General features: G+C 41.5%; 1 protein-coding gene across 3 annotated transcripts in view; it reads right to left on the reverse strand.

The window, feature by feature from the left end:
• POC1B (POC1 centriolar protein B) overlaps positions 1-27,751 on the reverse strand; it is a 111,331-nt gene that overhangs the window by 75,685 nt on the left and 7,895 nt on the right. For all 3 annotated transcript variants that reach the window (XM_004602730.2, XM_055118469.1, XM_055118470.1), the window contains exons 3-4: positions 9,938-10,109; positions 1,150-1,329 (exon numbers count right to left, since the gene is read on the reverse strand). In XM_004602730.2, coding sequence (XP_004602787.2) covers positions 1,150-1,329; positions 9,938-10,109 — 352 coding nt within the window. The remainder of the gene's footprint in view (positions 1-1,149; positions 1,330-9,937; positions 10,110-27,751) is intronic.

Genomic DNA, 27,751 nt, shown 5'->3' on the forward strand with positions numbered 1-27,751 from the left:
AAAAAAAAAATGAGAAAGAAAAAATATCCTCAGGACTTAGCAAGATAAGGATACTATCAAGAGGAGCTGTGTAGAGAATAAAAGTCATCAATTGGAACATATAGAAACCAAAATGAATAAGAATATTAGTGGAGCCACGTAAAAATTCTCCATGCAGAACGTCAAACCTGACCCATTAACTGAATTTTCTTGAAATTGCTGAGAAACAGAATCGGGACAGAAGTGGCCTCCCTCCATCGCCTCCCTGAGACCTTGCACGGTCCGTCCTCTACACACACCAGAGTCCCTCGTTAAGAGAAGTCAGAGAAAGGCACCTGCTCTAGCGGCATATTTCATCTCCATGCGGGTAACGGCAAACGTCAGAGCTGTTTTAGACCCAGCTTCGGCAGCCCTTGGCGGTCCCGTTCCCTTCCTTCCCCGCACACCTTGCTCCCCACCAATCCCTTGCATGTGCTCAGTCACCAGGTTCCGGGTCAGGGCCGTCACACATGGTTTCCTCTAGCCTGGATACTCCTTGCCCAAATATCTTCGAGATTCACGCCCTCTCCTCCCCCACCCCGTCTAGGCTTCTGCTCAAAGTCACCCTCATTGCGAGGGAGCTTCTTGACACCCTCTTTGAAAAAGTACAGTCCAGGGGCTGGAGCAACAGTATAGTAGGTAAGGCGTTTGCCTTGCACGCAGCCGACCCAGATTTGACTCCCAGCATCCCATATAGTCCCTTGAGCACCGCTAGTAGAAATTCCTGAGTCCAGAGCCAGGAGTAACCCCGGAGCATCACTGGGTGTGATTCAAAAACCAAATAATAATAATAATAGAAAAGAAGGGGCTGGAGCGATAGCACAGCGGGTAGGGCATTTGCCTTGCACGCGGCTGACCTGGGTTCCATTCCCAGCATCCCATATGGTTCCCTGAGCACCGCCAGGAGTAGTTCCTGAGTGCACAGCCAGGAGTAACCCCTGTGCATCCTCGGGTGTGATCCCCCTACCCCAAGAAAAATCTTCTTGAAGAGAAAGGTCTTTGGCTTCTGTTTACCACTGTTACCTACACAATTGTGTCTCAGGCACACAATAAAAGATTTTTCAATCTATAAATTTGTCCTCAATCCCCTTTTGGGGAACTTGGATCTTACGCGGAAACGTTTACACTTACTTGGCACAGCGCACCCAGTGTGTATGCCGGTACAAGGAATATAAGAAGCGCTGGCGGTACATGTTCCATATTTTGATGGATTTGTCTTCCGAGGCTGTAGCTAAATATTGACCATCGGCTGAAAAGTCCACACCACGAACTGGAGCTGTGTGAGCTTTGAATTCAGATGATTTCCCTTTCCTGAAAAGAAAGTTTCCTAGTTATAACTCATTTAATAAATAACCGAGCTAATCAATCAGTACCAAGAAAAAATTGAAAATTTTGTAAAACACTAACACTTGGTGTGCAAGCCAAGATTTTTGTCAAGTATGGTTTCAAAATGGTTTTGTCATTTTTAAAGTCACAACCCACAAGTAATGTGGTGGTCCCCTTCCCAGAATCATGTGCTGCTTTTGGTTTAATTGGAGGATTAGAAAATCACTTCTGTGCATTTAGATTCCTGATGCTTCTCTAGAAACAGCACCTTGTCATTACATAATTGCAACCTAGGGGCCATAACTATAGTGCAGTGGGCAGGGCATTTGCTTTGTATGCAATCAACCTGGGTTTGATCCCTGACACCCCCTATGGTCCTCCAAGCCCTGTCAGAAGCTATCCCTGAATGCAGAGCCACGAGTAAGCCTTTAGCACAGCTGAGCGTGGCCCCCAAACAAAAACAAAACAACAAAAATAATCTGCAAGCTAGAACAACTAAGGTTAATAGATAGATTAAGGTCAATAGATCCAAGGGAGTATTTCTAAACTCTTGTATGGGTTTGGAAAGAGATGATGTTGTTTTCTGTGTTGTAGCACTGTAGCACTGTCTTCCCATTGTTCACTGATTTGCTCGAGCAGGCACCAGTAACGTCTCTATTGTGAGACTTCTTGTTACTGTTTTTGGCATATTGAATTCGCCACGGGTAGCTTGCCAGGCGCTACCATGCAGGCAGGATACTCTTGGTAGCTTGCCAGGCTCTCCAAGAGGGACGGAGGAATCGAACCGGGGTTGGCCATGTGCAAGGCAAGCCCCCTACCTGCTGTGCTATCGCTCTGCTGGTATTTTTGTGTGTGTGCTGTTTGCCTCTAAATAATAGAACAGCCCTAGGGAATCTGATCTTCCATTCCCATCTAGGTTTTCTCCCATCAGCCAGGAGATCCCTGGTTTGTGTTTAAGGCCTCCTTGCTCACTCCTGGACCCCACCTTACATGCAGCAATGTCTTATTTCAGTTCCCTTGGAATGTCAGATGGAAAAATTATTTTCTTTGCTATGGTAGGAAAAGGACTAGGAAAGAATAGGAAAGAAAATGACAAAGACAACGTGCAGGTGTGACATCGAGGCAGAAAAAATGAGAACTAGAAATCACAGCCAGATGGACTAGCACAGGAGCTGCAGGTAGCATTTGAAAAATGATCCTCTGTCAGCATCCCATGTGCCATGGCATCTGCACTCTAGGCTACACCTAGACTTAGCAATGTTTTCACTGAGAGCATCTTGTTTACAGATTCTACCTTATGGGGGAAATGGCTTTAGCTTTTCTTTCTCTCCTTTTTTTTTAATAAGAATTCTCCAATTTTATTTATTTTATTTTTGTTGTTGTTGTTGTTGTTGTTTTGCTTTTTGGGTCACACCCGGCGATGCACAGGGGTCACTCCTGGCTCTGCACTCAGGAATTACTCCTGGCGGTGCTCAGGAGACCATATGGGATGCTGTGAATCGAACCTGGGTCGGCCTTGTGCAAGGCAAACGCCCTACCTGCTGTGCTATCGCTCCAGCCCCTATTTATTTTATTTTTATATTTATTTATTTAATTTTGCTTTTGGGTCACACCCGGTGATGCTCAGGGGTTTCTCCTGGCTCTGCACTCAGGAATTACTCCTGGAGGTGCTTGGGGAGGACTATATGGGAAGCAGGAGATTGAACCCACGAATGCCGCATGCAAGGCAAACCCCGCCCTACTTGCTGCACTATCACTCTGGCCCAGTTATCGCTTACTGAAGACAAATCAGGCTGCACAATGAGTAGAAGTCAGGAAGTTCCGTTAATCTCTTCCATCCTCCACTCTTCCCACATCTAAGAGGCAAAAACCTATCTCCATCACTTCCCAAATATCTTTTGGGTCTCCACTCTTCTGCATCCCAGCTACACTTGCACTAAGACAGACATGCCCTCAACATCCTTCATTCACCAAATTACTATAAAAGCCCCTGATTCACTCATCTCTGATCCCAGTGGTCCATCCCTCCCATTACTTACAGGCTGCTCATTTTTTGTTACCAGTTAACCTCCAGGGAGAAGCACAATGTCCCAACTCTTTGGGAAGGCCCCCAGCCACTGTGCTAAACTGTGTACTCTTTTTTTTTTTTTACTTTTTTTTGCTTTTTTGGGTCACACCGGGCAATGCACAGGGGTCACTCCTGGTTCTGCACTCAGGAATCACCCCCGGCGGTGCTCAGGGGACCATATGGGATGCTGGGTATCGAACCTGGGTCGGCCACATGCAAGGCAAAAGCCCTACCCTCTGTGCTATTGCTCCAGCCCCTAAACTTTGTACTCTTAATGCACTCAGAGGTCTTGAAACAAAACCTCTGTCTCGGTACTTATTCCTTCCTCTTGACCCACCCACACAGGTTTAATTGCTCCTGAGCTGCTTTTATCTTTCGCTTTTGACAAAACGGGCTTCTTATTAAACACTAAGAACTTTTTTAGTTTTTGGCCACACCCAGCAATGCTCAGGGGTTACTGTTGCCTCTGCACTTAGGAATCACTCCTGGTGGTGCTCAGGGCACTGTATGGGATGCCGGGGATCAAACCCAGGTCAGCAGTGTTCAAGGCAAGTACCTTACCCACTGTACTATACTCTGACCCCAAAACACTGACTTTTTTTAAAAAGAATTTTTTTATTAAAGAACCATGATTTATAAAGTTCTAACAGTTGAGTTTTAGGCATACAACAATTCAACACCAATCCCTCCACCAATGTCAACTTTCCTACACTACATTCCCACATTCCCTCCCCACCCCAACTGCTTCACCCCATCGGTCTTGACATTACAAAGTTTTGGTGGTTGCCACTTAGATCTTATATTTTCAGTTTTGTTGAGTCTGTTTCGGATATAGGGCTATACACATAACTCATATCACTGGTATAATTGATGCCTATTCACCCATTACTTCTCATTCTCTTCTTCTCCCCTTGATTTCTTTCCTTCTCTGTCCACCTCTTCTCTAAACACTGGGGTGATCTTTTACTACACTACATTTCTGCATCCAGTATTCAGTATTCCAGAGATAAATGATAACATTCTGTTTGTCTTTCTTCTTCTGGCTTACTTCACTCAACATATCTTCCAGTTCCAAACATGTTGCAGCAAATTGCATGATTTCATCATTCCTTGCAGCTGCATAGCACTTCACTTTGTATATACCTGTTACTGTCACTGTCACTGTCATCCCATTGCTCATCGATTTGCTCAAATGGGCACCAGTAACGTCTCCATTGTGAGACTGGTTGTTACTGTTTTTGGCATATCAAATACACTACGGGTAGTTTGCCGGCTCTGCCATGCGAGTGAGATACTCTCAGTAGCTTGCCAGGCTTTCTGAGAGGGATGGAAGAATCAAAACCGGGTCAGCCTCATGCAAGGCAAAAGCCCTACTCACTGTGCTATCACTCCAGCTTGTATATACTACATCTTCATAATCCATTCATCATTGGACACCTATGTTGATTCCATATCTTAGCTACTGTACTGAGTGCAGCAATGAGTAATGGTGTGTGCATGTCCTTTTTGAGAGAGAAAAACACCAAGCACTTTAAGGTCAGGAATGACTTATGAATCTGCAAAACCAGCAGCATGTAATAGGATGAGAGTCACACAGAATTTTAATACTTTTCGTTGGATTCCTTTTGAAAGAGTTAGTACTAAAGAATAGTTACAGGTCCTGAAAGCCATACTAGTGGCCTGCACAATGCAAAGGTGACTGTCATATATCTCCACCACCTAATGTTATATCATGGATAACCAAATTTTGTTTATATATGTATATATGTACTGTGAAATTTCAAGGGAAAGTTCTGTGAGAAGCATTCATAAGTACAGTTTGAGCTGCATTTAAGTGTAAGACCTAGTAAAAAAAAGGAAAAGATTGGCCTCTGCTATGATGAAAACCAAGAAAACATTATCAACACAATCTGCCCTACTCTTGAGTTCCACACTCCACACTCCCGCCTTCTCTCTGAAAGGACTTCCTCTCCTCTCAGCCTGGTCTGGCTCCACGGGAAGCAGGGAGGTAACTGAGAGCAGTGACTGGGCTTCCTGTGTTGCTGCCGATCCAATTTCTAGGTCCTTATTATGCTTTCTATAGGCTCCGTCTCCTACACGCCTGCCCTTTCTTCCCAAATTCTCTTGACTCTGATGAACTCCAGGCAGACTTGCTTCTATACTTGACCCTACTACTCTTCCGTCAACTTCCAGGTACCCAACTGTTGGCATCTGTCTGTTAACATCTGCCCCCACGCCATCTCATCCTTGAATAATCCCTAGTCCTCCATATAGGAAGCATAAGAGATGTCCCTGTCTCTCTAGATGTGAGCTGCTGCTGTGACTTAATTTGACCAAGAGATCAGGGTAGAAATTTAACTTTATTTTAAGCTGCAGGCAGAGCTATTTAAAGGTCTAGCAGCTGCTGCACTTGCTCTCCTAGAACACAGCTGGGATACTCCACAAAGTCCTCATTCTGATAGAGAAAGGGTCAAAGGAAGAAAAAGTTGTCCCAGCTCAAAGACAGTCTCAGGGCCCAGAGAGAGTGAGGCCGGCCGTACTGTCCGCATAATGAAGCAGCCCAAAATAGAGCCAAGGCCAAATGGGGCCTAACATTTTTCCATATACCCCATGGTACTATAAGGAATATGAGCTACTGCTTTGCAAATTGACACATAGCACTGCATAACCAACACAGTGCTGTCTTTCCTACTGTAGTGGCAAACCACTATTGTCCTGGCCCCATTACGATGTGATCTAGAAAGAGCAATTAGAGTCATCCATACAAGCCAAAATGTGTGTGTGTGTGTGTGTGTGTGTGTGTGTGTGTGTGTTTATACAACATAACCTCAGGTTTCTATAAGTAAAAGAAATCTCAGTGAAAAAAACTATTAAGGTAGATGAGTTAAAAGCACACTGATTTGTGCTGGTTAATATATATATAATATGCAATATAATAATAAATTATATATATTATTACTCATATTATCTATATTAGTATATTAATACATTATTATTGTTTCAGTTATATATCATATTAATAGACTATTATATTTAATGCTCACTGCTTCTCAGCCTTTTGGCTAAGATCAAGTGTAGTATATTTAATGCTTAAGTATATACAATTAATATATAATTAATATATAAACTATTATATATTGTTTAAATTATTTATATAATTATTCTCAATATATTTTATACATAGATATATCTATATATAACTTATAGTATATGTATAGGTTGTATATAACTATATACTATATGTAGCACTGTAGCACTGTTATCCCGTTATTCATTGATGTGCTTGAGCGGGCACCAGTAATGTCTCCATTGTGAGACTTGTTACTGTTTTTGGCATCTGCCGTGTGGGTAGGATACTCTTGGTAGCTCACGGGGCTCTCTCAGAGGGATGGAGGGATTGAACCCAGGTCGGTCGCATGCAAGGCAAATGCCCTACCCACTTAGATATATTTAATATATTATACATACATAAACCAACACAAATCAATGAGTGCTTTTTGACATCAAACCAAAATTTTTATTTTTTATTGTTTTTTATTTGTTTTATAAAGTTATTCACTAAACTTATTATATTCAATATTCCAATACCATCATTACACCTTTATATCACCATTATTTCAAATTTTCCTAACCACCATCCAAGCCTGCCTCAATAGCAGCAGGTCCTAAATAATTTATATTTTATTACTTGTTATGAATAATCTGCTAAAAAGGATCCAAAAAACCTTCCTTAGCAGAAAGTGTGTGAAGATTGCTGTATCTCACCCTGGAACCATTAAGCCCTTAGATAAGAGATTACTAGTGTGTTGTTATATATTGAGCCTTGTGTGCTAGTATTTTTTTCATTTTGATCAAGACCAGTTGCTTTCTACTTTACCCCCCACCCAATGCGGTGTGCTACTCCTCACCCATCAATGGTACAGAGATTGAGATGATGCGCAGCTGCAAATGCAGCTATGTGCTCCAGGAATTCTAAAATTTTAAATAGGATGATATAGCTAGAGTTAAATTTTTAACTGGATGGTGACTTGGAAGTCTGAAGTCATCTCTGCAGCTTGTAGCTCTCTTCTGAGATCTTTTTTTGTGAGTTTCTTGGTCATGGCCTTAATGAGGTTACATGGCACCATAGGCAGTTCATGAGCGTGACTGCCGGGCTCCTGGAAGAACAGGGAGATGAGGGAAAGTCACCTATTCCTGACTCCATGAGAGCCTGGAGATTTCAGTCACAAAACCCACATACCTGAATTTTCTAAGAGATTTACTCATGGATGAGGCTCATCCTGACCCTGTGGTGATAGGCTGTGTGCATGGAGGCAATTGGGTTCTGGAGGTTTTTGGCTGCCAGGACTCTGTTGGGGTGGGTGGTGGGCTCACCCTCCCCCTTCCAGGATGCCCCAGATGAGACTCAGCCTTGCGCAGGGTCTGGAGGCATCTCTACAGCTTGTTGATCTTTTTTGAGATTTATTTGGAGTCTTGAGTTTCTGTGTTTTTAACTCCTCTACCCAAATAGTTTTTTCACTGATATTTCCTTGAATTACTCAGAAGACTGAGATTGTGTTTTATTAGAGGTAGTGCAACCCCTGGTCCTAAATTCCCAAAGGAAAGATTTTAGAAACTGCTTTCCTGTTTGAAGCCCTAAACAGTCTATTCCCCTTATCATTGTCTGTTACACTGCCATCCACAGTCGAGACAACAAGCCACTTCTCTGCCATAGTTTTCACTATTATCCTGACAATACCCATATTTCTCAGCACGGAGTTTCCCCTGGGTAGGAGCAGAGAAAAAAAATGTGCCTGCTTGTAGCAGAACGTTCTTCAAACATTCTTTCCTTGTGTCTGAGCCTGTTTATTAATAGGCAATAAATCCTATCACAACAGAGTAAAAAACATAATGTTCAATCCAAAAGAACAAAAATAACTAGTGCTGGCATGGATTGAGAAAAAGGAACCCTCATCGACAGCTAGTGGGAATGGTGGCCAGTTTTTCAATCATTTTTGGAAATCAACACACTTCTCAAAACACTAAAAATTAAGCTTCCATGTAACCTAGCAATTCTACTTCTTGGCATCTACCCAAGAGCCCAAAAAGTCTATCGAGAAAAAGACATCTGCACAGAAGGCTGGACAGAGAAACTAGGGTGTATAAGTACAATGGAATAATACTCAGCTGTAAGAAAAGATGAAATCACGCATTGCGTTGCTACGTGGATGGTTCTGTAGAATATCATACCAAGTGAAGACAGAAAGTGAAAAGATACAGAATGACCTTTACAATGTGTGGGATGAAATGAGATTATCTGAGGGAAATAACAAGTGACCAAGGAGAGCCTGAGGACTGACCCTGGCAGGCATTCAGAGTGCTTTGTGGAGGGGCTGGTGTGTGACATTGTATGTGTGAAGGCCTATTGTGAACGATGTTGCAAATCACAGGGCCCACATTTCTTTTGCTTCAAATACTTAATAAGAAAAATGCTCAAAGTTTTACTTTCTGAAGTGTTTAGAGAATACTAAATGGAGGGAAGTGGGTTTAAAAAAAATTTCAATGAAAGTAAAGCTGAGGAGGGAGCAGGGATGACATAAAGCCACCAGAATGCTAATAAATGTCGAATCTGGATGCTAAGTATGGAAAGGGAGAGTTGTGCTATATACTGTTCTTATATATGAAGTAGATTTTATATACAAGTTATATATAAATTTTATGTAATTAGAGTGCAAAGATTTTTAAAAATCATAGTTCAATAATAGCTGGGCTCCTGGCCTGAGTTTCAAAGGTTTCTTGTAGAATGACATGTTATAACAGGATTACATTACACAAGTGAAATAATACACACTTTTTTATTAGAAATTTTCTTTTAACAAGAAAAGTTGGAGGCCAGTAATTAATTATATGCATCAAAGAATAGTTCTTACATAGGGGTTTTTATTAGATGAAAAGTTCCCAAGAAATCCATGGATGAGTATTAGCTTGACCAGAAATAAAATTTTGATAACACCAGCTAACATGTCTTTAGGATGAAACAATCAAAAGTTGACATCAGATCTGTAAAGGGATCAGATTTACAAAGGGATCAGATCTTACCCACCCCCCAAAAAAAGATATCACTTAAGCTCATATTTTCAAGGTTAAATACAGTTTCACACAGAACATAACTGCGAATTAAAACAGAGGGGGAATGGTATGAAAAGTTAGACTTTAAGCCAGGGCAGCGCACCTTGGATGTGACTCCAGCTAAATATGGTGCAAGAAAACAAGAGTTCACATACTTCTGAGAAGTGAAGAAAGAGCCTGCTCCTCTTCTCTTTCACATTTTTTATTTGTTTTTGGGCCACCCCAGTGGTGCCCAGCATGTACTCCTGACTCTGTGCTCAGGGATCACTCCCGGTGAAGTGAAGGGGAGCATACGGTATGCCAGGGTTTGAACCCAGGTTAGCTACGTGCAAGGCAATTTGCCTTATCCACTATGCTATCACTCAGGCTCTTCTACATTTCTACATCCACAGCTTATCAGGGGTTTTCTTCTCTTACTTATCGGGAATCCAGAGTCTAACGGTTCTGTCTCGTGAAGCAGACGCCAGTAAGTTTCCAACTGGAGAGAACTGCACGCTGGTGACCACGTCCTTGTGACCCACATATCTGAAAGCGCGAGCTTGAGGCCTGAAATTCCATAGCATGAGAAATGTATCCCAGGAAGCAGTGGCTGTCGAGAAATAGAACAAAACCATCGTTTGTTAAAATGCAGAAGTGGGAACGCTGGGTGTCAATGGGCAGCATATCCAATGACCACACACCCAAGTAACGGAGCTTGGGATTGTAAGGGGAACCAGGTGATGGCAAAAAAAAAAAAAAAAAGATACTTCCAAGCGAAACCCAAAGCCGTAGCGCTAATATGCAAGCTTGGCTGTCACCTGTGTAACCCCAGAGCAAGACACCCAGCCTCTGTGTTCCGTGAGTGCTCAGTCACTACGGGAGGTGTCAGCTCACCATCTGGAAAGAGGACCCGAGGCTAAGAGTCAGTTCTGCAACTGTCTCGGGGTGACTGAGAAAGTCACTTAACTCTGTCACAAGGACCAGTGTTTGTTTTTTGGAGAGAAGCCTGAGATGACTTTTAAAAACACAAATTTCACTGTAAAAAAAAAAAGTTTTAGGCACTGTGATTTATAACACTGCTAATGTTAGGTTTTCATGAATAATACAATCTAACCACACCCTCCAACAGAGCTCCACTTCCCTCCACCATTGTCCTGGTTCTCCCCCCCGCCCATTTCCACCCCCCACCCCCCATCCATCCCTACTTTCTACTAAAGACCAGTTCTCAGGTTCCAGTTCTCTACTAAAGACCGGTTCTCTGTTGCTTTTGAGCATTTGCTATGCCCCTACTTGGTTCTTTATATTACACAGATGAGAGAGGTCATTCTATGCCTCTCCCTCTTCTGGCTCACTTCACCCTGCATGACACTCTCCAGATCCATACATGTAACAGCTAACTGCATGGCTTTATTGTTTCTTGTAGCTAAGTAGTATTCTATTGTGTATCTGTACCACAGTTTTATAATCCAGTCATCTGTTCCTGAACACTTGTGGTGTTGCCAGTTTTAGCTACTGTGAATAGAACTGCAATGTCTTTTCTGACAGTTTTTTTGGCTTCTTATATCAGCAAGACCAGCACACATCGCAAAGAACAATAAGAGCTTGTGTTAGCGTGGGTGTGAGGGAAAAAAGAACCTCATCTACTGCTGGTTGGAATGTCAACAGGTTCAGTTATTTTAAAAGACAATATGGACACTGCTCAAAAAAAAAAAAAAAGGCAGAACAAAACTAGGAATTGAGGGCCGGAGTGACAGTGTAGCAGGTAGGGCACTTGCTTTGCATGAAGCCAACTGGCGTTTGATCCTTGGCACCCCATATGGCTCCCAGGAACCCTCTGGAATGAACACTGAAAGCACAGACGGATGTCACCACCACCAACAAAAACCAAACAAAACAAACTCTAGGAACTGAGCTTCCATATGACCCAGCAATTCCACTTTTTGGCATCTTCCCCCTGAGATGACTTTGCAAAGCTGTTTCTGGACCAGAGGACTTGGTTCAGAGGCAGAGTGCCCGCCTTCCTTCTGGGCCTGGGAAGTGCATCCATTCCCTACAACTCTGCCTTTGGCAATTCCCTGTTCTAGAACAAAGTGTGCCATCTCCACACATAAGCCGGTGTGCTCACATGAGCAAAGTGTGCAAACACTGTAACAAAGTGCGTGGCCCTTGGTCATAACAATGACAAAAGCAGATCAAAGGAGAGGGAACAAACAGAAGTGTACAAATAAACTTCACACTTAGGTAACAGTATAAAGAGTATTATTTATCATCATCATCATTATTATTATTATTGACTGTAGCACTGTAACAAGTCTCACATGGAGATGTGACTGGTGCCTGCTCGAGCAAATCGATGAACAACGGGACAACAGTGCTACAGTGCAGTGCAGTAACACTGTAGTAAAAATAGTAATAATAATAGTAATTACTATAGTATATAATACAGTCATATTTATATTATGAGTGTATTATATTTTATAGTATCACTGTCACAGTCACCCCATTGCTCATCGATTTGCTCGAGCGGGCACCAGTATCATCTCCATTGCGAGACTTCTTGTTACTGTTTTTGGCATATCGAATACGCCATGGGTAGCTTGCCAGGTTCTGCAGTGCAGGTGGGATATTCTTGGTAGCTTGCCGGGCTCTCCGAGAGGGGGCAGAGGAAACAAACTCAGGTCGGCTACGTGCAAGGCAAATGCCTTACCCACTATACTATCACTCCAGCCTATTATATAGTATATAGTAATAATTTTAATAATAATTCATAATAATATAGTAATATTATATAATATTACATAATATATAATGCATGTAATATATTATATAATACATAATATATAGCAGCAAGTTATTATTATTATCATTATTATTGTTTGGGAGCCACACCTGGTGATGGTCAGGGGTTACTCCTGAGTCTGAACTCCTGGCAGTGCTCAGGGGACCCTATGAGATACTGGAGATCAAATCCAGGTTAGCCACATGCAAGGCAAACCCTCTACTGCGGTACTATTGCTCTGACCCCATAGGAGCATTACTATACCCTTTGTCACATCCACCTGTTTCCATTACTTTGCCCCATTTGACTTATAATTTGTTTCTGCACTTGTGTGTTCCCTTTCCATACACAGAAATTGTATACAGAAAACACACACGCAAAACACAAATACAGAGTTCTTTTTCCTAAATTGTTTAAGGGTTTGTATACATATCAGGATGGCACATTTATTCCTAAATATTTCAGTATGCTTTTTTCTAAGATGAAGGATATGGTTTCACTAAGGGTATTCTTTTACACATGCATAGCAGTTATCAACTTCAGTATATTTATCACTGGCAATGCCTTAATTTACCAATTATATTCTAATTATGTTGATCCTGTAGTGCAATTTATAGCTTGAAACGGTGATCTTTAAAGTCTCTTTCTGGAGTGAGAGAGATAGTAAGAGGGGTTAAGGCACTCGCCTTTTATCTGGGTTTCAAATCCCCAGCACCACACGTGTTCCTCCAAACACCACCAGGGGTCTCTCTTGAGCACAGATCCAGAAACAGTCCCTGAGCACTGCCAGGAAAGGCCCATAGTTTCCCTCTCCTTCCAACTTGCCGACCTCCACCAAATCTCTTTCTGCGGCTGTTTTCTGATATTCTACTAACCGTTAAGAGAATATGTATTCAGATAGTAACCTGAAGGTCTGAAGGATACCAAATGCAATCACCAGTGGGCAAAAATGCTTGAACAAAGAATGAAGAAATTAAAGATTAATGTCACTCTTACTCCAAATCAGAATTTTTTTACTTGGTTTTGGGGCCACATGCAGCAGTGCTCATGACTTACTTCTGGCTCTGCACTCAGTAGATCATTCCTTGTGGGCGTGGGCAACCATATGGGGTGCCAGGGTTTGAATCCAGATCAGCCATGAGCAAGTGTCCTATCTGCTGTGTTATGGCTGCGGCCCCCCAGACCAGATTTAATAGATGTAGTCCCAAAATGCAGTGCCAAAATATCTCTAACAATTGGAAGCAGGTCAATGAGAATTACAAAGTCTAGAGAAAGACTAGAATGTTTTTTTTTGGGGGGGGGAGTCCAACTTTCTAAATTTGAAATAAAAGTCAGAAGAGAAATGCAAAGTCACTGAGTAACTTGTAACTTCTTTGACATAAATAAAACTAATTTGGATTTAGCCTATATTGCTTTCAGGTAAAATAGTTTAAATAAATGTGTAAGTTTCAAATTTACAAATCTGAAATTTATAAATATCTCTTTAAAAATATGTAAAAATCTGGTTTTCCACATAGTTCATCCAATTAATAAAATCCAGGGTCTGAATTATCTGGAGCTAATGAAGATAAAATAAGGAAATTAGTGGATTTTTATATGCATTGTGCTCAGGACTCTATTTGAGTTCTAACACATTATGCTGTAAGCAAAAACTACAAAAGAGTGTAACATAATCCTTTACCTAAAAAACAACCCAAGGTATTTAAAGTATTTAGTGAAATGATACTTGCATCTCAGAGTAAGCAATCAAGTGTAGCTACAACATAACATAAAGATAAACGCTGACTTTGCCCTAGTGTGGGGAGAAACAACTGAATGATAAAAAAAAATTAAAACTAGCTGGCATCACTTAGGAAGAGAATATAAATAAAGCAGAATGTGGAAATACTTAAATTTGAGAGAAAGAGCAAAGGAAAAAGCTATAAATGAAGTAACAGGAAGCAAGTTTGTGTTTTCCAGAAATCTGACATGTACTCCAAGAGGAGGATGAGCTCTGCCAAATGCTTGGAAGTAGTTTAATAACTAACCTAGTTAAAACTAGGTTTAGCTACATGATTTGTGGGTCCCAGGGTAAAAGATAAACGTGAGGCCCTTGCAGAAATAATGTTGAGAATTCCAGGGCAATGAAGGCAGGGCTTTGAACTGAGCTTGAGTACTTCTGTGACTACATAAACCCACAGGCATAGCCTCAGGCGTGTGATTTGGATTTGGCAGTGATTTGGCAGTAAGAACTATCTCAGTGAAGCACTGGTGTCAGAGGTGGAATGGTCAGAGGTGGAATGGTGAGGGTAGAAAGAGACGAGGAGGGAATGAGCAAAGTGAGTTATTCTAAACAACTGATTCATTAGCTCACTGCAGGTGTACAAGGTCTGCAACACTTAGTATGATTTTGTTTTTGTTTTTGTTTTTGGGTCACACCCGGCGATGCACAGGGGTTACTCCTGGCTCTTCACTCAGGAATTACCCCTGACGGTGCTCAGGGGACCATATGGGATGCTGGGATTCGAACCCGGGTCGGCCGAGTGCAAGGCAAATGCCCTACCCGCTGTGCTATCTCTCCAGCCCCAACACTTAGTATGATTTTTTAAAAAAAGGAAGGGACGTAGGTTCGTGTGGAAAGCATCAGTTAGGATAAAAAGTAAATAAGAACAAGGAGCTGAAGGGGCTAGAGAGACAGGAGAGGGGTTAAGACACTTGCCTTTCAGGCAGCTGACTTGGGTTCAATCCCTGGCACCGCATATGGGCCCCAGGAGTGAGACTGGGCACAGCAGGGTGTGCCCCCTCAAAGAAAACCAACAGCACATGAACCTGAAGCTTCCTTGACACAGCAGAGTCTTCTAAATCCCTGAGCAATGAAAGGGATAGAGTCCTAAGACTAGTGCAAAGAGCCCAATCCACCCTTATCTACCCTACACACACACACTCTCTCTCTATGTATATATATGTATATACATATATATAATATATGAGGCTTAATCAAGAAAATGATAGAGTTTGAGCCTTCATATACTTGGCAGGAGAGTCCATGGCATCTTAATCAGAATTGGATGTTCAAAAATGGTACTTCAAGTAGACAGGCTACATAGCCACAATGAGAGCAACACTTGTTGCTACCAGCATGAGGTCGATGGGAGAGAAGAGACGGGAGCAGGGGGAACAGGATGTGAGAGCTTCACCTTAGGGTGACGTGGCATTTCAGAGGGCTACGAATTATCAACGACAGAAGCAGATATGTCCAATTACAAGCAGGTGGCTCCAGGAACTCTCACTGCTTTTTTTCTAAATTTCATAAAAACAGAGAAACAAAACCAGCAGCCTATAAAAACTCCAGGAGTGGGGCTGGAGCAATAGCAATAGTACAGCGGGTAGGGCGTTTGCCTTGCATGCGGCCGACCCGGGTTCGATTCCCAGCATCCCATATGGTCCTCTGAGCACTGCCAGGGGTAATTCCTGAGTGCACATCCAAGAGAAACCCCTGTGCATCGCCAGGTATGACCCAAAAGGAAAAAAAAAAAAAAAAAAAAAAAAAAAAACCCAAAAAACAAAAAAACCTCCAGGAGTTCAGGCTTATTAACAATTGGTCTGTCTTTTGTAAACTGCACTGAGCAAGTCTGTTTTCTCCATACTTCCTTAATCTTACTCCACAAAAATCTAATACCATGATAATGCAATCTACTGATGTCAACGTTGTACTGTGTCAACATGAAATTTGCTTTCCTACATTTCCATTAAACCACACCCTACATAAACATTACCACGTATTTTAAAATGTCAATGCTTAACATGCATAATCTGACTTCTATTTTGAAATAAAATGTCAAAGGAAGTACAGAGAAAAGGCTAACTAATAAATCTGCCCACTTAAAAAATTCTTGTTTGTGTTCTATAATAATAACCTATTGTTTCAAGAAATCATTGCTTTCATGAAAGGAAAAAAAAAAAAGAACAAAGTACACACTGAACTAAGCCAGTGCTTTGCCTCTGTAAGTGACAAGGAACAAACCAATGGGGAGCAAATATTTGCTCTTCAGGTATCCGGAAGACCAGATGCTGTTGTGTTAACTTAAGCAGCAATATTTTTTTCTTAGTCAACCTAGGCTGCTGATTTAACAACAAAGCAAAAAACTGAAAGTTTACTGTCAAAAATATTTCTTAATTAAGAAATAGTAATGTTTCTTGTTTTTGTCTTTTAATTTATCTTTTCAATTGGGAATAAATGCACATAACATGATATTATAGATTATATCAGAGTATTTACACAAATCTTCTAGCCTCGGCAGCCTGGTTCCTCAATCTAATGGCAAACCATGCCAACCATTTTCTTGAAAATCCTATGTGCTTAAACAAACACGCACATCCATTCAGAAGTATTGTCATTCCAATGGTTAGCATGCTCTACCCACCATTCCACATTTTACCCCTCCGTCTCTCCTCCCCCAGTCAATTTAATATTATACGCTGAGATATTACTTTATTAAACATAGATCTGCCTTACCTGTCCCTTCATCTTCAATACATTTTCTATTTTGCTAATTCCAAGTAACCAAAAATGCCACCAGGCACTACAAAAATACTCTTTACCTCAGATTCCTCCATTGGCATTTTGTCATTTTAGACACTAGTCTCTGTCTACATGAACAGTTTTACACATGCCTATTTCTTTCTAAAGCATTTGAAATAATACTGGGGGGAAATGTCTCTACTACCAAAAATATCAGATTTCAAGGACCTAAAAACCAGACGGTCACTTCATAAAACACACTGTATTAGTACTGGTGAGGAAATTAAGCACCATTCAATGTACAATCTACCCCACAGTTCATACATGTATTTTCCAATTCTTCCTATTTCCCAAGTCCACAATGTAATGCAAGATATGCCTGGCACTGTATTAACTGCACTGTATCTTTAATCTCCTGCAAACTAGAAAGATTTCCTAGGTCGTTCTTTTATTGTCATTGACCCTGATATTCTTGAGGACTGCGGGTCTATAATTTCTGTAGCATGTCCATCATTTTTCCCCCGATATCACTAAAGTTTAGTTTCAGGATATAAATTTGTTGGGTCAGGGGAGGGGGCACACCCAGAGGTAACTTCAGTTTGCTCCTAGCAGTACCAGGGGCAGGAACTGAACCATGCTGCCTGCATGCAAGGCATGTGCTCAGCCTATTGAGCTATCATCGCTGTGCCCCCAGAATAAACATTTTTTTTTTCTACACAATGCACAAAAATAATATTTGTTCTTTATAAGAGCATCATCTCAGGGTACACTTGGTGTCAGTCCTAATTCTGCTGGGATTAAGTTTGATTACTTGATTTAGATCCTGCTTGTCTTACAAAGTTTGTTTTTCTCCTGTGTACTTAGAATGGTGTGGTGAGATATTTTAAGAGTGTATAAATTTCCTCATCAACTGTCCCAGGCTAGGGGGAAGGGAGATGCTTCAAAGGGCAGAGCACATGCCTTGCCCGGGACCCCGGGCTTTATTATATGAAGCACCACCAACTGCTGGGTGCAACCCCCCAGCACTGAGCTGCACAGGAAGTAGCCCCAAGAATCCCTGGATGTGGTAAAAAAAAAAAATTAAATGGCCACACTAATTCTCATATCCTTTAAGGATCTTTCAACTCTTCACCTTTTTTCTACACTTAACTACTAATTATATTAACTGGCAATTTAATTAGCTAATGAACTAATACTTAACTTGTTAAACTATTACTAGTTTATGGGTAAACGATCCCTGTATAAGTGAAATGCAAACACAAAAGTTGATAAGTTTGTAACTGCACATCACAGTGATTCTCTAATAAAAAATTTAAAAATAATAATAACAATAAAACAAAAATAATAAACTATTACTATAAATTAATGGTTTACTTAACAGTATGGACTCAGATCATTTTACTTGAGTTTTCAATTTACAACTTGTATCATTTGTATCACTTGCCATCCCATTGATCTTTGATTTGCTCGAGCGGGTGCCAGTAATGTCTCCATTTGTCCCCGTCACGTGCTAGTGTAGCCCAATGATATCTGCTTGCTCCAGGAACAGGAAGAGCCTCAAATCGTTCATTCAGGGTTTTGACCAAGAAGTCTGACCATCTCATTGGTGGGCGGCCATGCAGTCTTTTGAAGTCCCGTGGAATCCAGTTGGTAATAGCTCTAGTCCAGCGGTCATCTCTGAACTGCATTTTGCCAATTTACAACTACCATTGTTAATGACTTTTTGTTCCAGATCTGACTGTGAAAGTCATTCAGAACTGACTGTTAGGCCCATTTGTCTTTGAGTGCTTCCTTACTTGTGGGAATGTAAAACATTCAACATATCTTACCCTATCCCAGCAATTTTTCCCCTAAGAAACTGATTCTTTTTAGTGGAGAATGGTATTTAGAAACCATAATTTGGGGACAGTGTTTGTTCATTGCTATCAGTATGTCAATGAACAGAAGTAATGACACAAAATCAGAACTCTCACTGGGCAGAATTAAGAAGTTAGACATATAAAGATGTGCATTTGAAGAAAAAGATATGAAAACCAGAAGTTTATAATAACTCTAATTTTAATCTAACATTGTAAAATACACTCTAGAGTTCGAGTTTTTTATTTCATTTTTTTTTCAATTCTTATTAGTGAATCAGTTACAAATTTATGAACTTTCATGTTTGCAAGAGTTCGAGGTACAGTTACAAACTTATGAACTTTTGTGTTTGCAAGAGTTCAAGTTTTGCAAATTTTTCTGTGTGCCCCTGGAATTCAACCTCAAGTAAACCAAAAGTGGCTCCCAACTGCACCAGAAACCACTGACCCCCAAATCATTCCAGCGTCCCTCTTCCAGACCCTCCATGTTCATACTTATCACCCCAGAGTGAAGAATCTACCTCCTGTGATATACTCATGCTCAAGTCTAGACCACACAAACGGTCTTTGAGCTAACTCATGCTGCTATTAGCTTCACAGCTACTCTCAAGAGAAACCAAGCCAAACAATCATGCTAGTTCTACGGCTTCTGAATCCACAGCTGCATAGGCAGTTGCATGATACCTCCAAATTCCACCATACTGACAGCCCAGTGGAAGCACAGCCAATTAGATGGGAAAGTAGTATAGGAGCCAGCTAAGCTGGTAAGTGAAAACAGTAACACAAAAGGCTCAACTAGCAACAAACAACTCAGCAAATTCTCAGATGATACTTAATAACACCACTGTGTGATAAAACAATTCCCACGAATGTTCTTTTACTAGTCTGTGATAAGCCCATTATGCTGCTGTATCAAGCAATATAAAATAAATCTTTTTGTGCTTGCTAAGGGGGCAGGTTTGGGGAATGGGTGGGAAACTGGGGACCAGGGTGGAGGGAAGATCACACTGATGGTGGGATTAGTGTTGGAACACTGAATGCCCAAAACAACTGCACTATGAACAAACAACTCTGTAAACCACCCTGCTTAAATAATTGGAAAATGTTTTAATCAATTTTATTATTGATTAAATATTATTTACCCAGAGTTCAGGATTTAGCTTTGTTCCTTTGTGGTGCTGTAGATTTGGTTTTTCTTTTTCGTTGGTGTGAATGGACTTCAGGGTCAAGGTTAGATAGACTTAAGGACCCACCCTTCCATTTCAGCTATGGTCCTGCCCCAAAACCTTGCTCCCCCAGTGTCTCTGACCCAAGCCTGCGGTACTTACTCTCTGGTCTAGCTAGAGATCTAGGACCATCATCCCTGGACACACCACTCAGCTCTCGGGCCAGCAGTGCGTGATCTTGCCCGACTTCACAGAGCTTCAACTTGCGTGCCTGTGACCAGGCCCTCAGGCAAATTGTGATGACCCTGCACTGCACTGTCCCACCCCAGATTTCACTGGCCATGCAGACTGTCCAGCATTGTCTTATACAGTCCTCCCCAACAAAGCTCAGCCTCATCACTGCCTGAACTCTGACCTCGGCTGGCCCGGCGCTGCCGGGCTCTTTCTTGGCTTAAGGGCACCTACTCAGCCAGGTGCATGCCCCAGGAAGAAAACCCAACTGAGGAGAGGTGACAGGGAGATGAGGGGCTCCTCCTGTCCTACTCTCCTTGCAACAATTCTAGTTTAGTACTCTTTGTTGCCAGAAAACAGTGACCTTAGATAATGTCTCATTTCACAGCTATCTGCCAAGGCCCTGGGGCTACCAATCTCTCTCACAGGACTCCAGACAAAGACTTGCCTTCTTCCTCAGAGTTACATAGTATCTCAGAGTTACATAGTATCTCACATACATAGTATACAGGTATGTGGCAATACCTGCCTTTGTTTATTCATTTCACTCAATTTAGGCTGCTGACAGTCTTGTGCTTTTACAAATTATGCAGTAGTGCTGGGTGTCCATCCTGAGTTGAATACTTTTACCACTGGAATAAATTCCTAAAGAAATTGTTGAGGAATAAAAGACTCTAATATTTAGAATTTATTGAATAGGTCAGAATTAATAATATAATATGTTGCATAACTTTAGAAATTTGAATTTGATCCCTCTTGGGCTTTCTCACTACGCCCTTGAGAAAGTCCTAAGTAATTCAGATCACTTTCAGATGGAAATTCTTAAAATTTTCTACCTTTTCAGAAGAATGCAGGCATGAATGATGAATCTATCCTCGTTTCTTCACTGTCTTTTACTTTACAATCCACCATCAAAAGTAAGCTCAGTTTTGAAATTTGAGGGTTAGATCATGACTGCTATGCCCATTGTATGTTCTGCTGTACTCGCAAGCTCTTGGTGGTTTTCAGGTCACACGCATACATAAATATCGAACTGCCTTCTTGGCAGTTGGGAGGGCATGGGAGAATTAACAAGGATCTCTTGTAAGGAACACCTAGAGGAGGAGTCTATACAAATATTTTATTAAGAAAAGAAAAAATGTAATCACTTAGCATCGGCAGCAATGAGACTAGATGGAAGTGGGGGGTGTTACACAATAAAGAGATACCACTGTAATCATGACTATATAAACTTTAATAGCCCTAATACTTTCACAGATAGTCTGTACTATCCAAGCACTGTGTAATAATCTGATTGAGGACACTAACACAAATGTCTTTGTTCTGAATGAGACAGTAAGTATGATTTCCTTTTAGTGACACTGAGTAATTTGCTTGCTATGGCAGCATGATCTAAAAGGCGTTACGGATACTTCAAACTACTTTTTAGTAATGACAATATGAAGGAATTTAACATTCAAAGTCTCCATGTCTATAAAGGTTGACACAAATCTTTACTGATACAAATCTTTATTGTGGACAAGGTACATTTAAGGACTTTATAAGCCTTCTTTTACAGTTCTCACAACAAAGTGGGCAAATATCATGAACGCTTCCTTACAGATGAGAAAATGAGGTTAGGTGAGGTTAAGTAACTTACCCAACATGATATCCATGGACAGACAGTATAGAGACTCACTTTTCACCCAGTTCTATGGGACTCTAAAGCCCAAGCACTTAGCCAATAACCCAGAGCTTCTTCAAACACTGGAGATTTATAGATGGACTCCATTAGAATTACACATGAAACACCATCTGAAAGAAGCTAGATAAGAAAAAAGCTAGCTTCTTTGAGAAAAATGTTGGAATTTTCATTTTTACCATTTTCTTAGTTGACTCTCATGGATGATTAAATGTAAGGAACAAGGCACTCAGGGGCTGGAGTGATAGTACAGCAGACAGGGTATTTGCCTTGCATGCAGCTGACCAGGGTTCGAACTCCAGCATCTCATATGGTCCCCCAAGTACTGCCAGGAGTAATTCCTGAGTGCAGAGCCAGGAGTAATCCCTGACTACTGCCGTATGTGACCCAAAAAGCCAAAAAAAAAAAAAAAACCCAAACCCCCACACAACAAACCCAGAAAGAAACAATGCACTCTGCTATAGGCTTCTGTATGCAGTGAATTACTGTCACTGCACCGTATGCAGTGTATGCAGAGAAGTCCTGTCACACTTGGAATTAAATTTCAAAACCGAAAGAGTTGGAAATATTATTAACATAAAAGAGAAACAGAGGAGACTGGACCAGAGTTCAACCCTCAGCATCACATATGCCCTCCCTGGCCCTGACAGGAATGATCTCTGAACACAGCCAAAAGTTATATCCTGAATCCTGCTCAGAACTAAAACAAAAGAATGATTTGATTATAGGAAAATAATTTCTGGCCAGCCATTATTATGGTTTTAATGGCAAGAAAAGTATTTTTGAATTCTTAATTTCAGCTGGGCCTGAGAGACAGTAAAGGGGTTTAGGCTCTTGCCTTGAACGGAACAGGCAGCCAACTCTTATTTAATCCTCAGCAAGGAATATGGGCCCCTGAGCACTGGCAGGAGTTCCCCTGAGTACAAAGCTAAGGGAAAGTCCTGAGTACAGCAGGGTGTGACTCCAGCACCCCCCACCCTTTGCCCCCACCAATTCTTCATTTCATTCTGCTTCTGTTCTGTCAGAGAAAGGAAACTTTAACTTATTCTTTACCATCATTTATTCTACAAATTCAATCACTCATTAAATAAGGATTGAGTCAACAACAGGGCAACCCTTAAGGAAGAAAAAGGGAGAAAAGGTTATAACTTCAATTCAAAAGTTATCTAATTTGGGGGCTGGAGAGGTAATACAGTAATTACGGCACTAGCCTTGCACACAGCCAAGCCTGGTTCTTTCAGCAGCACCCATGGTCCTCTGAGCACTTCCAGGAGTGTTTCCTGAGTGCAGAGTCAGGAATAAGCCCTGAGCCCTGCCGGGTGGGGTCCAAAAATATCTCCCAAATAGAACCTCTTGTTCACTTTAATGTTTTAATTTTAACTTGAAACATTAAAGTGAACAGAAGATTCTATAAAGCTACTTTTAAACTATATATAAACTTTATAGGTTTACAGATTTAAAATTTTAAATTTTATAGATGTAAATCTATAAATAAAGTTTATTCATATAAACTTTAGCATGGCCTATGAAAAAGATGTTAACTGGCCTCATGCAAAGATCATGGTTTCAGAATCAGAGAAAAAAACCCAGGCTTGGTCAGGCCTGCTGCATACTAGCTACACAGGCTTATAGAAGTTACTCACCTTTCCATTTCTGTATCGAAAAAAGGGGTTAGACCACTGCCGGGTATTGTTTCCTGCAGCCATTCTCCTCCCCTTCAATCAACCATTCCACTGACCCTGCGAGACCCAGGTGTCTACCCCCTTCAACGAGGCAGACAGAAATAAGTCTACATGCTCAAGTTTGGTTTCCGCCACTCATACCCAGAAGTTTATATCTTAAATCCCAATGGTTATCAATCACCATGAAATATCATTCCCCACGTGTTCTGCTATGGCCTCATCTGGCCTTCTTTCTGCTCCTAAGGGATCCACCACCTGGACCACCTATTATAAATAATCTACCTCCCTATTTGCTTCATCTTCATCTTTCCAAGTCCCTCGCCAATTACTTAAATCTTGATTTTGCTTAAGGACCCTTTCCACCAGTCATCCTTTTCTCTTTCATATTTCCTCTGCCTCATCAACAGTCTTTTCACTGTTCCCATGTGGGTATTTGTTGAGTCAACAGATAGCTCACCCCAATTACATCAAAGGCAACATGGGTGGGGCTGGGAGAAATCCTAAGAAACAAAATAGGCAAAAATCTCTAAGGGGCAGCGTCTAAATTCAAGGCGAGTAAGGAAAACATTACCAAGCAGGAAATGCACTTTGAATTGAGCCTAGAGAACTGAAAGTGAGAGCAGGAAGTCAGAATGAGAACTTTGTCATGATAGAACACTAAAATTCATTCGTTATCCAGAGTGATAAGTGACACTTTAATGGAGGCAGGAAGGGCAAGAAAGAGCCATAAACTTGAGGCAGTGAGGAAGATTTCAGACCAAGGGGGCCTTGCTCTCAGCAACCCATTCTGCGTCCTTCTTTCTAACTCTTGTTCCAGCAGTACCTCAGATCACTAACTGAAAACCAGCAACCTCTGACAACCCGCTATAAACTCAGCTATCCAATGCACTGCTATGTTCTCCCTCGGGCTCTTTTTACTGTTCTCATTTCACAATTCAAGTTATAATCCCCCACCCCTTACACATGCATCCAACCCCTTGATTCTCCCTCCCCCCTGCAGTTCTTTTGGCAAAACCCCAGTGTGGCTTTTCTCTGCCGGTGAAAATTGCCAGACACACCCAATCAACAGGAAACATAATAAATTCAGGGTCTTCACGTGAATCTTCCTGACCTCCCTTACAGTGCTTAAGTCTGTAATACATCCCTCCATTCTCTCCAATCACCATTTACTATCTCTTTTTCAATTCTCAGTCTTTCTACCCCACTTGGGACTGTGGCTCTCACAATACCCTACCATAATGGCTTCCCACTACCATTTTTTTTAAATTCCCTCTTACATTCCTTTGTCATTTCCAACTTTAAGAGTTGAAGAGTCTGATATGAAACATTCGCTCTCACCATTTTATGTTTTTTCCTGGGTAGACTCATCCACTTCCATGACTTTAAATACTATCTATAGGCCAATTATCACTGCATTTCTTTTTCCCACACAATGCCCCTAGTTTTACTGACCTCTCTGTGCATCTCCAGAGCATAGGATAGCATCTGGTATTTTAAATAAATTAAGTAACTTGAGGACCCCACGTTCCCCTTTTGCACAAGGTTAGACACATACAGATAAACGTTTAAGCAAATAGCCAAGGATGCAGTAGACATGTCTCCTGAGCCAGCCTGCAACGTGCTGAAAGATGATAGCAAAACTGGGTACGGGATTATCAGTCATTTAGAATGACTTCTCTAGTCAGTTCTGCCTTCGACAACAAATATATAACCCCAGGACTCATTTTATCTCAGTAGCTGGAGTTTTTATGAAATTTCAACCTGCGATCAATGGGGTGACAGATGTGGCAGCCTGATCACCCTCACATACTTTTTAGGAAATTTCAGGAAAGACCACAGTACTCACTGATTTCCACTGCAGCCTAATACTAAGTCAAAATATTCACTTATCAATCTTAATTTTCTTCACCATGCTAAATAACCAGAGGTTCAAATATTAATGACAAATCCAGCTAGCCTAAGCTAAAGACTAGTATCCACAAAGAAACATTTTCTAGAACACCTGAAATTCTCCACTTTATTGCCTGCATTTTGTTAAGAGGAGAGAGTTGACAATCACGATCAAGGGGAAGGAAGAAGTTGATTCTGAATTTTTTGGTTTGTGTATTTGCTCATTTGTCTTGTTTTATTGAGATAGTGTTAGTTTATAATGCCATAGTCATCTTATGGGACACTTTTAGACCTCTTCTAAATGTCTGATACCATACTCCTCCACCATCATCCATTGGGCTCTCTCCACCTTTCCAATCCTCTTTTCCTACCTGTTGATAACCTCATGGTCAGAGTCCAAGGGACTGTTTGGATTTGGGTTCTGTGTGCTACCTGGCTTCTTTTCCTCAGAACTCATGAGTGAGATCCCCAGGAATCTGTTTTCTTTTTGTTTGAGTTTTGGGCCACACTGGTAGTTCTTAGGGCTTACTTCTTGGCTCCGTGCTCAGTGGATTACTCCTAGCAGTGCTTGGGGGACCATATGAGGTTCAACAGATTCAGTCACAGTTGGTTGCACACCAGGCAAATGCCTTACCTTCTATACTTACTCAGGCCCTCCCCTTATTTCACTTAGCATAATCCCCTTCATTTCATCCATGCTGTAACTAATAGCAAGATTTTTGTTGTTGTTGGTGGTGCTCAGGGATTATTCCTGGCAGGGCTCAGTGGACTATATGGGATGCTAAAGACTGAACTCAAATCTGCTACATGCAAGGTAAGTGTCCAACCCACTGTACTAATTCCCCGACCCAAACATTTAATTTTTCCTTATAGAAGGGCAGAATTCCACTGTGCATATATGTGACAATGACTTTTTTTAATTGTAGTACAATTCACACACCACTAATTCAACCTTTTGAAGTGTATAATTTAGTGCTTTGCCCAGACTCATACAACCACTGTCACTATCCAATTTCAGAACATCCCCATCAACCAAAGCTGACCTCCCTTACTCTCCAACCAAAGTCCATCCTCACTGGCGACCATTCTCCACTCCTCCAGGCTCAAGAAGCCACTCAGGTGCAACCTTAGCCCCTGGCAGAACTCTAGGGTGCTGTCTCTATGAAACTCCCAGTGTCTTCTCCCAGTCATGAAATGGAAACACAAACAGGAGAAATAATTTGCACAGGGCTGATAAGAAATGCTGATAAGTCCTTAAACACCTGTCTGCATTTCCCTAACTCCGTGCAAAAGGGGAACATGAGTCCTCAATTTATTTGATAAGAAATATCACAGACACATATCTAAAGTCTCTTTCAGTGGCAGGAAGTACAAGTTAAAAAAATGTTTGGCTTAACATAGCCCAACATGCAATGTACACAGTCAAATCTTCAGGATAGTGCTTTATAGGCAGTGAGCAGGGCTGGGAAGAATCAGTGGTGCAGGATGTGGGGCGGGAATCACAATTGTGGGATAAAGAACCAGAAATGTGCATGGAGTGCTGGAGCACTGGCCTTGCAAGTGGGAGGTCCTGGGGTGGCACCACATGGCCCCAAGCACTGCCTGGAGTGCTCCTACCCCCAGTCCCACCCAGTCACTGACTAGAAATAAAGAAAGGAAAGAGAGGCAGAGCCAGTGGGAGACAAAAGAATAGAAAACTGTAAGGGTGATAATTCGGGGCCCAGTGTGCTGAAATGGGGGCTAGCATTCTCCAAGACAAACCATGTGACAGGTCACATCTCTCCATACAATCAAGAAGACAGCTTATCAGCTGTTTCCTCAAAGCACAATGCTTTGAAAATGAAAATTAGCCACAAACACTTGGAAATTAAACAAAAATAAATGAATTAGGATTTTCTAAATTAAAACAACAACAAAAAAAGACCATAAAAAAAAAAAAGAATCTCTTTGGGCTGGAGAGATAGTGAGATAGTACAGAAGGTAGGGCACCTGCCTTGTATGCACCTGACCCGGGTTTGATCCGTGGCACCACACATGCTCCCTGGAGCCTGGCCAGGAATGATCCCGAAATGCAGAGTCAAGAGTAAGCCCTGAGAACATCAGGTGTGGCCCAAATACATTACCCCTAGTTTTTGGTTTTGTTTTTCTTTTGGAAAAAAAAAAAATCTCTGGAGAAAAAGGGAATGGTAAGGGAGTAACAAATGACCAAAGGCAACAGAACTGGAAAGTTGATCCACAAAACTGAGCTTCTAAAGAAGTGGAAGGAGCGAGTGGAAGGGGCTTTGGGACTTTGGTGGAGGGAAGCAGGCATTCTGGTGGAGAGGGTGGTGTTGGAATGCTGCATGCGTGAAACTATCATTAACAGAATTGTAAGCCACTGTGCCTCAATAAAACACAGAGCAAAAAATAGAAAGTGGGACTTTTGACTTGTTGCCCACTACTATAGAAGTGTGGATTCTCCCTTCA

The sequence above is a fragment of the Sorex araneus genome, chromosome 10 (genome assembly GCF_027595985.1).
Source record: "Sorex araneus isolate mSorAra2 chromosome 10, mSorAra2.pri, whole genome shotgun sequence".
NCBI classification, from domain to species: Eukaryota; Metazoa; Chordata; class Mammalia; order Eulipotyphla; family Soricidae; genus Sorex; species Sorex araneus.